The 15,857-nt window shown below is 41.3% G+C and overlaps 1 protein-coding gene across 5 annotated transcripts in view; it reads left to right on the top strand.

Moving 5' to 3' along the window:
- The window catches only part of MAST4 (microtubule associated serine/threonine kinase family member 4), a 742,993-nt gene that overhangs the window by 437,409 nt on the left and 289,727 nt on the right, over positions 1 to 15,857 (top strand). The window contains exons 1-2 of one of the 5 annotated variants that reach the window (XM_040340005.1): positions 792 to 1,928; positions 9,952 to 10,032. The exons of the other annotated variants lie outside the window; for them this stretch is intronic. Of the exons in view, the coding sequence (XP_040195939.1) occupies positions 1,882 to 1,928; positions 9,952 to 10,032 (128 nt within the window). The 5' untranslated portion in view covers positions 792 to 1,881. Of the gene's footprint in view, positions 1 to 791; positions 1,929 to 9,951; positions 10,033 to 15,857 lie in introns of those variants that run through there. 5 annotated transcript variants of the gene reach the window in all.

Below are 15,857 nucleotides of genomic sequence, written 5' to 3'. Positions count from 1 at the left end.
TGAGAACTTTGTTTATTTAATTGAGCTCTAGATGGAGTGAAATGTGTAAGAGGAGTAGGTGTAATTTTCCTGAATCAGATGATATTAATAAATGGGCTACTGAAAGTTGAGCACCTCCATCCTTGTTTTTTTGTGCTCTCATTGCTGGTGGATCACAGATTGTTTTGGAGCATCCTTTGGTCTGTGGATCGATTTTGGGAGCATTGCAGGAAAATGGCTTGGATGATCTGTAATCTGAAAATACTTGTTTCTATCTTTCTTTGTCTTGAAAGCTAACCTATATTAAAGCAATTTTTTTTTTTTTTTAAGTCCGCAGCTACAAAAATTGCAGATGCTGACTTTTAAAATAAGGACACTTACCTGTCCAGGGCGCCTGTGATGTCCTCACCCGAAGCCAACCTGTTCCTCGGCACTCGGGTGGAGGCGCCGGCATCGTCAGTAAGGAAATTGGGAAGTGAAGCCTTGCGGCTTCACAGCCTGGTTTTCTACTGGGCATGCATGAGTTGCACTGCGTGTTCTGAGTGGTCCTTGCTGTCTTCTGTGACCCGTGTGTCTCCCAGAAGACAGTTGGGGTGGAGGAGGAGCCATACATGGCGTAGATCGCTGCGGATACTGCAGCCATTTGTTTCCTGAAAATTGATATTAAATACCTGTATTGGACAGGTATCTGCTCCCCCCCTGAAAGGTGGCAAATGTGACACCGGAGGGGGGAGGAATCCAGACAGCGGAAGGAAATTTTTTGGGTGGAACTCCGCTTTAAGCATGCAAATCATGAAAGGAGAAGTATGGCCAAAGCTTGTTTAGCCCCAATTCTCCTATGCAGAACGAACTGCACTCCTGTGACCAATTTTCATCCGTCAGCAGGATAAAGTCTGCTGGCTCAACCTCTCTGCAGATCAGAAAGCTGGTGACCGACAGTCACTGCTCTCTACTCAGAGAGGAGAACTGAACGATCAGCAGTATTTGTTTGCTCAGTTCTCGGTTTAGAGGTGGCGGGGGACAAATGCAGCATCAAACCAATGCTGCATCCACCTAGGTGACTATGGATGTTTTTATTTTATTTTTCGAAACCCAAACTTCTCTTTAGAGTCAGAGTTTCTGATTTGCATACTTGTTCCTGGTTAGGACTTCACAAAGTAGAGGAGCCACTGGATTAATATGACAACCAGAAAATGTGTATTTTCAAAAAAAAGGGAAGTCCTTGGCAGCCTCCATATTTTGGCAGTGCAGGGTTCCTTCAATAAATAATTTAGCAATTATTTAATCGATATACAACAGATTTATTATTTTTTTCATTTGCCTGGAGTTCATCTTGATTTATATCACAATATTTTAATTGTCAAAATAGATTTTAATCAGATTTCACATATATTAGGAAATCAAGTTTGTTTACATCTCCTTTGCCTTGGACATCTCATCCTTACGAGCCAGTGAATGGTTAATGATTACGTGTTATGAGGTGAACCGCTTTTAATGTGCATTGCAGGTTTTTTTTTTCCCTGTGTGTTGTCAGTCTTTTAGAGGAGACTTCATTTGACAGAGCCGAGCAAAGGAAAAGCCTGGCAGAGAGACGGAGAGCCACTTAATATGCACTGCTCCGATCCTCATTTGCAATTCTGTTAGAGTGCATATTGCTTTGCAGAAATCAGTGCTGCATTCATTCTGTTAACCTGAATATAGCAGCTGACATCTTTTTTTTTATTACAGCTAGAGGTGGAAGGACCCAAACTTGCAGAATCCCCCCTCCCCCCCCCTCACCCCCCTTCGGAGAGTGTTAGTCCATTCCTTTATAGTGGCTCATTTTGGCTCTCTGTCAGCGCCAGGATGCTGCCATTGGATGTGTGTCATGCTCTCAGTAGATTGTGATAGAATAGAACAGTCATGAAAGCCCAGCGGGAAAGGCTGCGAATTCCAGGCTTGACCTTGGAGTAAGTATTGTCTCTCTTAAATATTTTGATGCATTCTGCATGTCATTAGCTTTTGTACGACCAATAGCCGTGTAGCCTGTGTTGATAATGACAGCTCAGGAGACCTGCATGCCTTTTACGTCTGCTGCAGTGGTCTTTCCCATGCAGAGGGTGCTGAGCCCATTCACGGGTTCGATTCTGTGCAAGGGGGTCTGCCTGCTGCTAGACTAGGGGGGCTCTCAGCGTCTTGGCCATTTAATTACAGATGAAAAGGTGATTGTAGGCCGTGATGTGTTGTGTATATTCCACTCTCCACCCCCTCCCCCTTCAGTGTTTGTCCCAGCACTGCCTTTCAGATAAGGCCTGTGTGTGTGTCTCCGGAATAATGAGCAGCACCACCACACGTTAAAGCATCACTGAATGGCTCTTCATGAAAATGTATTGGCCCTAATCAATTTTTAATGTGCCAGCGTGAGAATGATGGTCATTTTTAGGGGATATGCATTAATATATTGTTTGTTTACAAATCCACAGTCTGCGTAACATTGCGTGTCCTTGTTTGTCGTAGTGATGTATATATGTATCTTTGTCTTTGCTTATGTCTTGTTTTCTGTACCCGTCAGACAAGCTTCATTTGTCTGAATGTGTTCATATGTAATCAGTGTATTGTACGTTCACCTGTCTGCTGTATCAGGAACAATTTGTTCTAGTCCTTGTCTGCAGTGAAGCTCTTGTACCTTTTGTGTTTTTAAGGCAGTAAACACACACATGAACATTTAGAATAGAATCCTATTTCCTGATGTAATTCATCTCAAAATAGCTTTAATAATTAAATATACTGTAGGACTGTCCCCTATTTAAAATGTCTCTCCAGGGTTATTAATGTAACTGTACTGTATAGTTTTCATTTTGCCCAACTAATCTCCCCACCCCAATCAACTTCCTAAAAAATAATTCTCATATCTGTAAGCGTGATTAATCCAATCTAACTTTTCTTTTGTTGTGGTACCCTTTTTGCAAGCAGTCTTGAACACAAATTTGATGTCATAGAAGTTCAACAATTTTTGTGAATTGCTGACTCAGACATTTTCTTTTAGTTGTAGCCAAGTCATCATATACATTATTGGTCTCCTGGTAGCCGCTAGGATTTTAGGCCGTAGCTTAAGGTGGAAGTAAACTTCTATCTCCTATAATTAGGCTTACCCATAGATGGTGTAAATATCTCCTAAACATGCACCGTTTAGGAGATATTTAGTGTACATGCAACCAGTGACAACACTGGCGCATGCGCTTTGAAGAAACGGCCACCTGGGCTGTTTCTTCAGAGTCCTGTGCCATAAATGACGGCTCCCTTGTGCATGTGCAATAGTGATGTCTTCATGGTTCCGGCTAGTCACACAGCCGGAGTCTGCGAACTACAGTAGGGGTCGACTGATATCTTTTTTTTTCAGAGCCGATACCGATTTTTCGGTCGCCTTACAGGCCGATATTCTGTACATCACCGTCACCTACCACCCAGATGCAGCATGTCACTTGCCATCGTCACCTGCCACCCAGATGTAGCCTATCACTTGCCATTGTCACCTGCCACCCAGATGTAGCCTATCACTTGCCACGTCACCTGCCACCCAGATGCAGCGTGTCACTTGCCACCGTCACCTGCCACCCAGATGTAGCCTATCACTTGCCACGTCACCTGCCACCCAGATGCAGCGTGTCACTTGTCACCGTCACCTGCCACCCAGATGCAGCATGTGACTTGCCACCATCACATGCCACTGTCATCTGCCACCCAGATGCAGCGTGTCACTTGCCACCATCACCTGTCACCCAGATGCAGCGTGTCACTTGCCACCGCCACCTGCCACCTAGATGCAGCGCTTTGCTGCCACCATCACCTGCCACCCCGAAGCAGCTTGTTACTACTTACACTATTTCTGTCAGACTCTCCCTAGCGGCATCCAACCGGGTAAACTTCCACATGCAGGCGAATGGTGCGAGAGGACACAACTATCTCTCTGCTCGCGGTTGCAACTCTATCAAGAGTAGCCTTTGCGGCTCTGCTGTAGGGGCGGAACAGCCATGATGCGAGGCAGACAGTGAGAGATGTCATCTCTCTACTGCTCAAGATTGGCAGAGACTGCAGCAAGCGCCGTGCAGGCACAGTCTGACCAATATTGATACGTTTCTGACCGATACTGATAATTTGAAAAATGTGAATATCGGTCTCCAGTAATCGACCAATTCCGATAATCAGTTAACCCCTACTGTGAACCCGGAAGCAAGATGGGTGAAGATGAGAGTGCCTGCAGCACTGACATCTCAGCGCTGGAGGGCTTTGTTTTAAGGTACGATTTTAACATAATGTGCTAGTATGCGATGCATACTAGCACATTATGACCTTACCTTGCAGGTATGGAAAAAAATACTTCATCCAGTGGTTTACAACTGCTTTAAGAGATGTATGTTCACCCAACTGTAAAAACATACCTGCAAAACGAAGACTGTAAATACTTCTCCTTCCAGTGGCCCATTTGTTTAAAAGCTGCCACTTTACTACTTACTGTCCTCTGCAATCACAACATGGGTCAAATACCTGTTTCCCCGATGTTAGCTGTGTTTTTTTTTGCTGTCTCATATGTCCGATAGTGAAGTACAGGCCAGCAGGAGAAACCACAGCAAGTGGGGGAGCCATATTCTTGACACACTCAGAAGTGTGAATACTTGCAGAAGACTTTGAGCAGTGAAGGACTGTCCTCCACAAAAAGTGTGTGCCGTTTTCTTTTTCCAGGTGTTTTCTTTTTTCAGGTGTGTGTTATTTTTTTCCCACATTCAAGTCATCTAGTGTTGATAAGGTCGCTTTATACCCAAACTCTAGCCAAGCCAAGCAAATGTGTTTGGCAATGGTTAGAATTCGGGTTGCACCGTTTTTTTTTTTTTTTTTTTACCAGCACGAGTACTTTCGGTCAAGTTCCTTAGCAAGTACCATACCTTTTGTGGTGCAATTTAAACCCATACAAAAAATAGGTTAAATTCGCACTGTAAAGAATACATATGCGATTTGAACAGGAATGTGGTGCGATTCCTGTCAAAATCGCATGTGCTTTTCCCCATAGTTCCTGTGTGATTCCAGTATAGAAAGAAAGGAAGCTCCCTCTAAGAAGTGCGGCAATGGACAAACCGTTTTATTAAAAATTTTATATTATCGCAATTCACATGTTAAAAGTACATAATATATCTTGCATGTCATATCTAAAACCACAGCCTCTTGCGTTGCTCGCAGGGCTGAAGGAGATGTAGGAATTTACGGGACCCCTGTGGCTGTAGGGAAGCAGTGATGTCAGCTTGGGGGCAGACCACCTATGCATCTCCTCCAGCCCTGTGAGCACCACAAGCGGCTGTGGTTTTGGATTTGACATGTAAGATATATTATGTACTTATAACGTGTGAGTTGTGATAATATTTTTAGATAAACTGTTTGCCCATTGCTGTACTTCCTAGATGGCGCTTCCCTGTCTTTCTATACTGGGATCACACAGGAGCATTGGGAAAAATTGTATGCGATTTGGTCAGGAATTCCTGTTGAAATCACATGCAATGCCTTGCAGTGAAATTTGAGCCCATTTATTTTGTATGGGCTCAAATTGCACCACAAAGTTATCAGTTCCGAGTATCGGGAGCATTTTCAGGAATACGAGTACTAATGCAAGTACTCGGTATGGGTGCATCTCTAGTTAGAATTAGAAAGGGCTCATCTTACTTCCTGTCCGGTGACAACATGGCTCCAGTGGGGGCCAAAATGGCAATAAAATTCTGACAGAAGTTACAACCCTTCCATAGTCCACTTTAAAAAAATGTTTTGGTGCTCCTGTTTGGAGAGATTTTGCTTACCTGTCCTGTTGACCCCTCCCCCAAATGCATACACAAATAGGGGTTCCAACTCCCATGCACGCTGTTCAAAGCAAAAAAAAAAAGTTTTGTCTGCACTTTTTTTAGGGCCAGTCACACCACAATTTCTGCGTTCCAGATGTGCTTCTGAATGCGCCTTTTTCATGCATTTTTGATGCGTTGCAGTTCCCCCCCCTTTTTTTTTCTTCATCTCAATCGAGGACAGTTAGACGTGCATTTTTTCGATGCAATTTGCTGTGTTTCATACAGAAAAAAATGCAACATGTTCTACTTTTGTGCACTTCGCCGGTGCTAACTAGAGCCATTGGAGTCCATGTTAAACACTGTCCATGCGGTTTTGATGGAGAATAAAAATGCACTGGACTGCGTCTTGTGTGACCCGGCATTGACGTTTTTTTAAAGAAAACATTAAATATAATTTAGGGTGTCATAGGGCAAATTTATTTTGCTATACCTGTTGATAAATGGGGATTCCCAAAGATTATGAAATTGTTGTGTTATGTTTCTCAGCGTTTCATCATTTATAGTTATACTTATGGGGGACCAATTATATCTTTGTGAGGATGTCTGTAAATGAAATTAGGTGAATTTGTCTGTTGCTGTCATCTCATGTGGTCTGATACCACCCATTTCTTTGTTTTTGTCAAGTTATGAACATACAATTTCATCTTAAATTTTTCAATCTTTTATCCACTTTTATCCTTTTTTTTTTCTATCTGAGCAGCAGGTTGCACCAGACAGAACCCTCTGAGTTTTTTTTTATGTTTTTTAATCATTTTGACACAAACTTGTGGTAAAACCTTTTTTCTAGTTATGAAATTAGCCCAACAATAGGCACAAATATTAGTCTAGGTCCCTTTCACATGCGTGGACCGATTTATAGGCTGGGACCATCATTTCCCTCACAATCGGACTATTAATTGCTCTTTATGGAACGGTGGGTTTCAATGGACATGTGTCCGTTCACATCCACCAACATTAGATCCTATTCACTAAAAACAGACAAATGGGAATTGGTTTGCCGTCCGTTTACATTCACCCACCCATAAAGGACAGCGGGTTGTGTTGTCTCTTATGCCTAGTGGACATAGACAAACTATTCGCCTGCTTAGTGGGGATCAGTGGACAGATTCCATGTAAAGGGGCCTTAAAAAATAACAAATTCACTTCTGTATCTACATACTATATTTAGAGCTTACCTTTTCAAATGAACTCTACTGTGAAATTGCAGTAATTAGTAATGACTCCCTTGCATTATACAGTACAGTGGGAAAAATTTGATCCCTGGCAGATTTTGTTAATTTGCCACTTACAACGAAATTTAGGGTCTATATTTTGTATCATAGGTGTATTTTAAATCATAGAGACAGAATATCAACCAAAAATCCAGAAAAACACATAAAACAAATGCTATAAATTAGGTTGCAGTTCAGTGAGTAAAATTAAGTATTTGATCCCCAAAAGCAAAACAGGATGACAATGACCCAAAACATGCCCCCAGGGAATATCTCAAGTAGCACATTAAGGTCATGGAGTGGCCTAGCCAGTCTCCATGCTCCAGACCTTAATCCTATATAAATGTATGGAGGGAGCTGAAACTTCGTTTTGCCAAGAGAAAGCCACGATACCTTAAGGATTTAGAAAAGATAAAGAGTCAACCAAAATCCCTCCCGAGATGTGTGCAAACCTGGTAACCAACTACAAGAAATGTCTTATCTCTGTGCTTGCCAACAAGAGTTTCTCCACCAAGTACTAAGTCATGTTTTTCTTGGGGATATATTATTTGACTCACTGAACTGCAATTATATTTATAACTTTTGTATCAAGTGTTTTTTTCAGTATTTTCGGTTGATATTCTATCATTTAAAAATACAGCAATGATAAAAATGATAGACCCTTCATTACTTTGTAAGTTGGCAAACCTACAAAATCTGCAGAGGATCAAATAGTTATTTTCCCCACTGTATGGTGTGTCAACGGGCAAACTGTGTTTAAAGAGAACCTGTCCGTATGGAAATATGGGTACTGCCATTGCTGACTTGGCTTTGCAGGTGCAAGCATCGGAGCCATCAGCCTCATTCTTACTCAACATATAGTAACTGACCCAAAGCAAGCATGCAACTAATGAAGTGTCAAGATAAATAATATAAACATACTTGTTCTAGGTCAGTAACTCATCAAGCTTTCAAGGAAGGAGAAGGACAAAGATGAGCAGTTCCAAGTTTTCTATCATGTCAAATTCTCTTGAAGCATACCATAAAGTCCCAGAATGTATCGCATTGGTAACTGTGTGTACACACACTAAAAGGCAAGCCATCCTGTGCTCTGCAAAAAAAAAGGGGCAAAAGGACGACTGCCGTAGTTTGCAGATCAAATTGGGGAACAAAGGCCACAGAAAAAAATATTTTTACAGGCAAAAGTAGATAGGTAGGGAATGAAATCAGATGTGCGAAAACTTAAGAGATAAAAATAAAGGTACCCATCTTACTGGTGACAATGTAGAATATTTACAATATGCTGCAATAACACTTTTTCCGTTGTGTCAAAAGACCTCTTGAGCCTCTGGGTTGCCAATATGGTGGCCCAAAGTGCATGTTACTTTAACAGTTTGGAACAACACTTCTAAGGCCAAATCCGTATGGGGTTAAGTTTACATAAAAACAAGCAGTATGGGCACTGATGTAACTTTGTAACTACCAAAGCTTCACATCTGTTTGTTTTTTCATCCATATACTTGTTGCTAAGACTTTTTGTGACCATTGCTCTGTGTCTTGTTGTATCTCATGTTTCTTGGAAGGATGGTTTGCTTCTGGAGACCTACTTAAATCTTTAAGACAAAACTTTGCTCCTTGGTATCCTTAAAATTGTCACTGTTACACTTGGCAATATTGTGTGTGTTTGCAGGATTTTGGCCTTTTGTTAAAGTTAGAAATTCAATATTGCGTCTCGAAAAAGACAGAACTAAAGGTTCTTAGTTAAAGTAGCTATAGAACTAAAGTCATTCTGGCCTCCAGGAGCAATTGCTGTTAATCCACAGCATACTTCCAAAATGTCCTAGATTGGCTGTCTCCAACTATGCAAGGACCATGGCCCCCCCTCTTCATTCCATCACAGCTGCTTCTATCTTATTGGTCTGGCCCAGAAGTCATTTAACATCAAGTTTAGTTCAGTTTTTAGCCCTAATGCCTCCTACACACGAACAGTTTTCCCGTCGGAAAAACTGCCGTGACAGCTTTTGCCTGGGAAAACTGGCAGTGTGTATGCTCCATGGCAGTTTTCCTGACAGGAAAACCTCCGGGAAAAATTAGAACATGTTCTTTTTTTTTTTTCCTGCCGCGATTCCCGGCTGTCTTTTTCCCTACAGTTTTCTTATGGGAAACACTGCGGCGGGGCATACACATGGCCGGGTTACGCGGCCAAAGCTCTCATGGCAGTTTTACCGCCAGGATACCCGTACGTGTGTACGAGGCATATGAGTTATAAGATAAACAAATATTCATCATGCCATTGAGTAATTATCCCTTCTTATCCCTTCTTTTAATTTATGCTGTGTAGGTGTTCTATGTATATTCTGAGCCCAGTTTAAAATGAATCCAAAAACACAAGATAATGTAGTAACTTCAATTAATTTTTTTTAATTTTGGTGGTGGTTTAAAAGATGTTGGACCAAATGATTGTATGTTTGAAAATTTGGATTTTCTGTGCCTATTCTGTTGGTTGATTAGGAGGATTGTCCAGTCACCTATGTTCAGATAAGTTGGCTCCAAAACAAGTATTTTTCTGATGAAGTATCTGTCAATCAGGAGCTTCCATCCCTCACCTATGTCTACATCATATCTGTAACTTCACCCAATCGTGTTTACCTGAGTTGTGTCCTGGTCTTGCTGTATGTTCGTCAGCATGTTCCATGATCATTGTCCCCTACTGTTAGGGATGCGGTACCCACTGTGTGAAAGGTATGTTTCCTTCTCTTTTGTGACTAGATGATACTACTATTAAAGGTCTATTTAGAAGTTATTTATTGATTTATGAAACCTGAGCTCTTTGCTAGGATCTGTTCAGCATGCTTGTATTATATTCACTTCATTTGCTTCTGATTGCTTTGCTCACTGCTAGTGACATTTTAACTTTGCAGTCTCACCCCTCGGAGCTTGAGTCCAACCCCAACAAGCCCCTGCAGTCCTTGTAGCCCATTGTATGCTTTCCATTTCTGGAGGTAAGGAAAACTTCACTTTTGCTTGACTCTGCCTTTCATAGAAATGTTTTTATTAGGTTGTAATTTGTTGGGCTGTAACAAATTAAAGCCTAGCTCCAAAGTTCTGACATATTTTAGACACAATGGGGTTGATTTACTAAAACTGGAGGGTGGAAAATCAGGTGCAGCACTGCACACCATGCAATCGGCTGTCAATGTTTTTTTGTTTTTGTCAATGCTTAATTAAACAAGCTGAAGTTAGAAGCTGATTGGCTGTTGCACCAGATTTTAGTTTTAGTAAATCAACCCCAATGCCTATCCTGAGATAGTATACCAATATCTTGGCATTCTAGAGAAGTGTGCTTACCATATGTATGTTTTCTTTCATGGGTGGTGCCAGTTTTCCAGTGGGCACAGCTGATCTTTCCAGAGGCCAATGCAATCATGAAAACAATATAGATGATAAATGTAGACAAATTTAAGAAATTCACTGCCCTGCCATGGAATATGACGGGTTTGGTGGAGTATGAAGAATTTCCTTTCAGTGCAGCGTACAGGTATAATACTTTTTGATGGGAAGGGTACTTGGACCATCAGTCAAATCGTTTTTTTTTTTTCTGGTGCTTAAAGCTCTGTATAATTTGTATAATTCCTTAGCATGGTGTCTTAGAAACCACTTTTATTTGTTTTAAATGCTTACATTCTTAAGGTGCACCTGTGACTAGACTATATACATTAAAGTGGATGTAAACCCCAATTTGTTTTTATTTTTTATGTCACAATGTAGAGAATAAGATTTCCTATCATCTGTGCCCAGTCTTGCCACACATAGTTAATCCAGCTCCGAGCAATCCTCTTTTATTGTTCAGTGAAAATTAACAGACTTCCAGATAAAAACCTGTCTAAATAAAAAGTCCTTTCCGTCCCCTTGCTTTGAGTGACAGGGTATTTACATATCTCGTGCACTAGCTTGGACACATGCACATTCCTGGATGTTTATCATAATATGGGGGTGATCCACAGTTCATTGAGAGGTAATGTATGGTGCAATGAACAGCCAGCAGAATATACATAGGCAAGTGATTAGGGGAGATGTATTTAGTCAGAGCTGGGCAGAGTAAAAACTTATGTGATCTTATTATTATATTGCAGTGTGTGTGTGTCTGAGGTCACCTGATCACATATGCAACATTTCTTTATATTACCAGGATGTGTTATGTGGGGGAGGGGTGGATTTCTCACTTTTTTTTTACTTACACCCAGTAAGGCTGAATGAACTTAGGGCTGGTTCACATTAGTGCGCTGTGCGAGATCACAAGTGATGTGTATCTTTTGTGCATTAATAAGGTGTAGGCAGAGTCAGAGATGGTTGACACTAGCTTTCATTTTTCAGGCGGCATCTGCATCCAAGGCTCTTCTTTTACTTTACAGGTGTCAGCAATTACATGTAATATATTTAATACTGATTGACATGTTTGACTGTCTTGTGGCCTGCACAGATAAGACAAATAAGGAAATGAGGAGCTTAAAAATTGAGCATGCTCAGTAGAGGACACCAGCTGGTCTACACAATCTCAGGCTACAGTGGGGACACAGAAGATGTGAGGGACAGCCAAAGGCAGAATCAACCAGATATATTTCACTCTACACATAACAATTGATTTAGTTGCTTAGTGAGTATGCACCCTCATGTTATATGGCATGTAATAAGAATTTTTCATAGTCTCGGTTTAATGACACTTTAAAGTAGTGTGAGCGCAGACCAGTAGGGGAAGGGGGACAATCGAAATTGGGCATTGTTTTGTTTCAATTGTGCCCAACGTGACTACACCCTTAGAAACACCTGTGAGCAGACTGTCATAGAAAAACACAATGTTGGATATTTAAAAAAGGGTTTTGTCCCTCATTCCTCTAAGTGTCCCTTTTTTAGATTTGGAGATCTGTATAAATAAATATACTGTTTTTCCTCCAACGTTTTTTTATATATATATATATATATATATATATATATATATATATATATATATATATATATATATATATATACATACACTAACTGCTTTAACCATTCTTCAAATTATTGCATTGGTTAGCTTTAACAGTTGGCAAAGTAAATAAGCCTGTGGGTTATTACGGTCATGTGATCAGGGGTGTGGCAGGAGTGTGTTCTTTGCCTATATTTTCTGTGCTACAAACAGCCGGATTCACGTAGATCGGCGCATCTTTGTGCCGGCGTAGCGCATCTCATATGCGCTACGCCAACGTAACTGAGAGGCAAGAGCAGTATTCACAAAGCACTCGCTCCCTACGTTACATAAATTGTCCGGCGTAAGCCAGCCTAATTCAAAGTAGGAAGGTAGTGGGCGTGATGCATTTAAATTAACAGTGACCCCATTTAAATGAAGGGCCTGAACGAACGGCGCATGCGCGCGATCATGGCGCATATACTCCCTAAGATACGACGGCTCAATGCCTACGACGTGAACGTAACCTACGCCCAGCTCCATTCACGTATGACTTACGTAAACGACGTAAAATCCAACGGCTGTTCTGTCGTCCATACCTTTGCATGGGATGCACCTCCTATAGGTGGAATAACTTTACGCCGGACGTACGCCTTACGTAAACGGTGTATACTACTGCAAGTACGTTCGTGAATCGGCGTATCTCAGTCATTTGCATATTCAATGCGTAAATCAATGGAAGCGACTCTTGCGGCCAGCGTAAATATGCGCCCAAGATACGACAGCGTAGGAGACTTACGTCGGTTGGATGGAGCCAAAATTCAGGTGTATCTTAGTTCAAGAATCAGGCGCATAGATACGACGGCGCAACAGTGCACTTACGCGGCGTATCAGAAGATACGTCGGCGTAAGTGCTCTGTGAATCCGGCTAAAAGTGTCCTAACTTCCCATCTTGGAACTTTGGGAGGTATGCTCCATATGTGCAGTCATCTCAAGAAAAGCTTTACATCTTGAAATCATAATTTTCTTTCTTATTTATATCTGTTTATAAATGCTGTAAATGGGTACAGATACAGAAATAAGACCCCTTTCACACAGGGTGAAATCTCCCTGCAATCCGCTTGCTCAGCCGGGATCTGTCTGTTGATTGACAGGTCCATATCCACTCCATTTATGCAGAGCGGACATACACAGCCCACTTTCCTCTATAAGCGGTAAGATGTACATGGACCACCTGTCCCTTTACACCCGTCTTCCATCTGATCCGTTAGACAGAAGGGGAACAGATCCCCATCCGTCTGTTTTCGGCAAATCCGATTTAATTGGATGTAGTTGGGTGTAACGGACACTTACCCATTTTCCTTCGCTGCTTCATAGAGGAGAATGGCGGTTCTGTTTGGGTCTATCTGAAAAACAGAATGGTGGACCCGATCGGAAATTTGGCATGAAAGGGGCCTAATACACAGACCAGTATGGCTGAAACCACATATGAAGAACTGTTCCTGTCATAACCTGAGATGTGGAAGTCTTTAATGACCCCATAACCAACAGGCAAAGCTAGTAGGCAGCAGTCAGCCCTTGAATGATTCGAAGACATTATACATATGTAATATATACTGTATATAGCTACAGGTTCTAAACTCAGTGGGTATCTGATATAACCACCAGAATTTGGTTCACAATGGTGGATAGGTGGGGGTCCATGGGAAAAGTAAAAGCCATGATCTTCTTGTTAAATAATGACAAACCTGGATAGGCTATGGTACAGTATATTGGAATGGCTTCTGCTGAAAAACTATTATACGTACAGTGACTTTTTTAAAAAGTATTCATACCCCTTGTCATGTTACAACCAAAAATGTTCATGTATTTTATTGGGATTGTATGTGATAGACCAACACAATGTGGCACATAATTGTGAAGTGGAAGGAAAAATTATAAATGTTTTTTGCAAATAAATATGTGAGAAGTGTGGCGTACATTTGTATTCGTGGGCCTCTTGACTGCTTCTCTGATGAATGATCTCCTTGTCTGGCCTGTCAGTTTAGGTGGACGGCCATGTCTTGGTAGGTTTGCAGTTGTGCCATACTCTTTCCATATTTGAATGATGGATTGAACATTGTTTTGTGAGACGTTCAAAGCTTGAGGTATTTTTTTTATAACCTATCCCTGCTTTAAACTTCTCCACAACTTTATCCCTGACCTGTCTGGTGTGTCCCCTTGCCTTCATGATGCTGTTTGTTCACTAAGGTTCTATAACAAATCTCTGAGGGCTTCACAGAACAGCTGTATTTATACTGAGATTAAATTACACACAGGTGGGCTCTATTTACTAATTGGGTGACTTCAGAGTAAAGGGGGCTGAATACAAATGTACCCCACACTTTTCACATATTTATTTGTGAAACATTTTGAAATCCATTTATCCGTTTCCTTCTACTTCACAATTATGTGCCGCTTTGTGTTGGTCTATCACATAAAATCCCCATAAATTACATTTACGTTTTTGGTTGCAATATGACAAAATGTGAAACATTTCAAGGGGTATGAATACTTTTTCAAGGCACTGTATATAGAGCTTCATCTCTGAACTGGTCTCTGCTTTTCAGTATGTTTCAACAGTTTTTAGACATTTCCTTGAAGATTTCTTATGAGGACGTAGTAGCAGATGGCTGGTGGTTTTCCAGTGATTCACTGTAATTTATCCAGATTCGTGCCTCTCCATAGTTTTCTAACTTCAGATGATTGTTACTGTGATAAATACGTTATTTATGACTCATCTCTGGTCTACAAAAGAAGCTGACGCTGCTTTCATAACCATGTAATGGGAATGGCAGACTAATCTTGTGTTTCTCGAATAATAATTCTTCTATTATGGTAATGTGGGTTTTATTTGACTAAGAATATTTGTGCATAGCAAAAGAGTCTTTATATACAATATTGTATGTTTTGAGTGATGGTAATTATTATGTAATCTGAATGCATGGAGAATGGTTTAAAAGGAATTTGTAATGTGAATTAAAGTATACCTGTTTTGAGAGAAATATGGCAGCTACCATTGCTGAGCTCACCTTGTGAAAATTATGGTTGCCTGGCAGTCATGCTAAACCTCTTTCTTCCACAGTTTTAGTCACTGACCTAGAACAATTAAAGAGAAGGACTTCTTACATGTTACTGAATTTCCTGTTCTGTGTACTTGTTCCATGATACAGACTGGTGGGTTATTCAAATAATCAGCTTGTTTAGCCAGAAGAAGGTCAGCCTCGTATTTGTATTTTGATCGTTTTTCTTTTTAAAACCCAAAAATGAAGAGTAATTTTATTACCCCCAGAGGAGCTGCTGGTTTAGATTTGGGTTTTGCTGCATAAAACTTGTGAAGAAAGTAGGAGAGAATGGGAAGGTTCAGGTATGCGGTACAGAATGCACAAGTATTTAAGTTCCAGTATTCACCACTCTTCCCTAAGTGGGTATTGCTCACCCGGAATAGACCCCTTTCACATGGCCTAGCAGCCGGAATGATGCACGGGCAGTATGAGAACAGTCTGTGCCACAGACCGTCTGAGAGCGAAAGATGGATAGTCAGGGGATCCTCTGCCACAGGATTTCAGCCCCAAACTTACTGCCTTACAGCCAAAGAGCCTTTAAGCCGATCCGGCGGTCTGTAAGACAAATTGAGTAGTGGATTTATTTTATAACGAGGTCACCAGGTTTATCCCGAGACATCAGCTTGCCTTGCTTGGACTCCTCCAGGGTAGGTCCTCCCCCGGTTTCCTTTGTTAAGCAGCTTCCCCCACTTGGATGGACAGCTTGGCATCCCTTCTAGAATCATAGGCCCCAGCCAGCACAGCTGGGCCTACTTGATGGAAATACAGCCTCGGACCA

This window comes from Rana temporaria, chromosome 1 (genome assembly GCF_905171775.1).
Source record: "Rana temporaria chromosome 1, aRanTem1.1, whole genome shotgun sequence".
NCBI lineage: Eukaryota > Metazoa > Chordata > Amphibia > Anura > Ranidae > Rana > Rana temporaria.
Note: the sequence above shows the minus strand (reverse complement) of the source record. Positions and strands in the feature narration are given on the sequence as shown.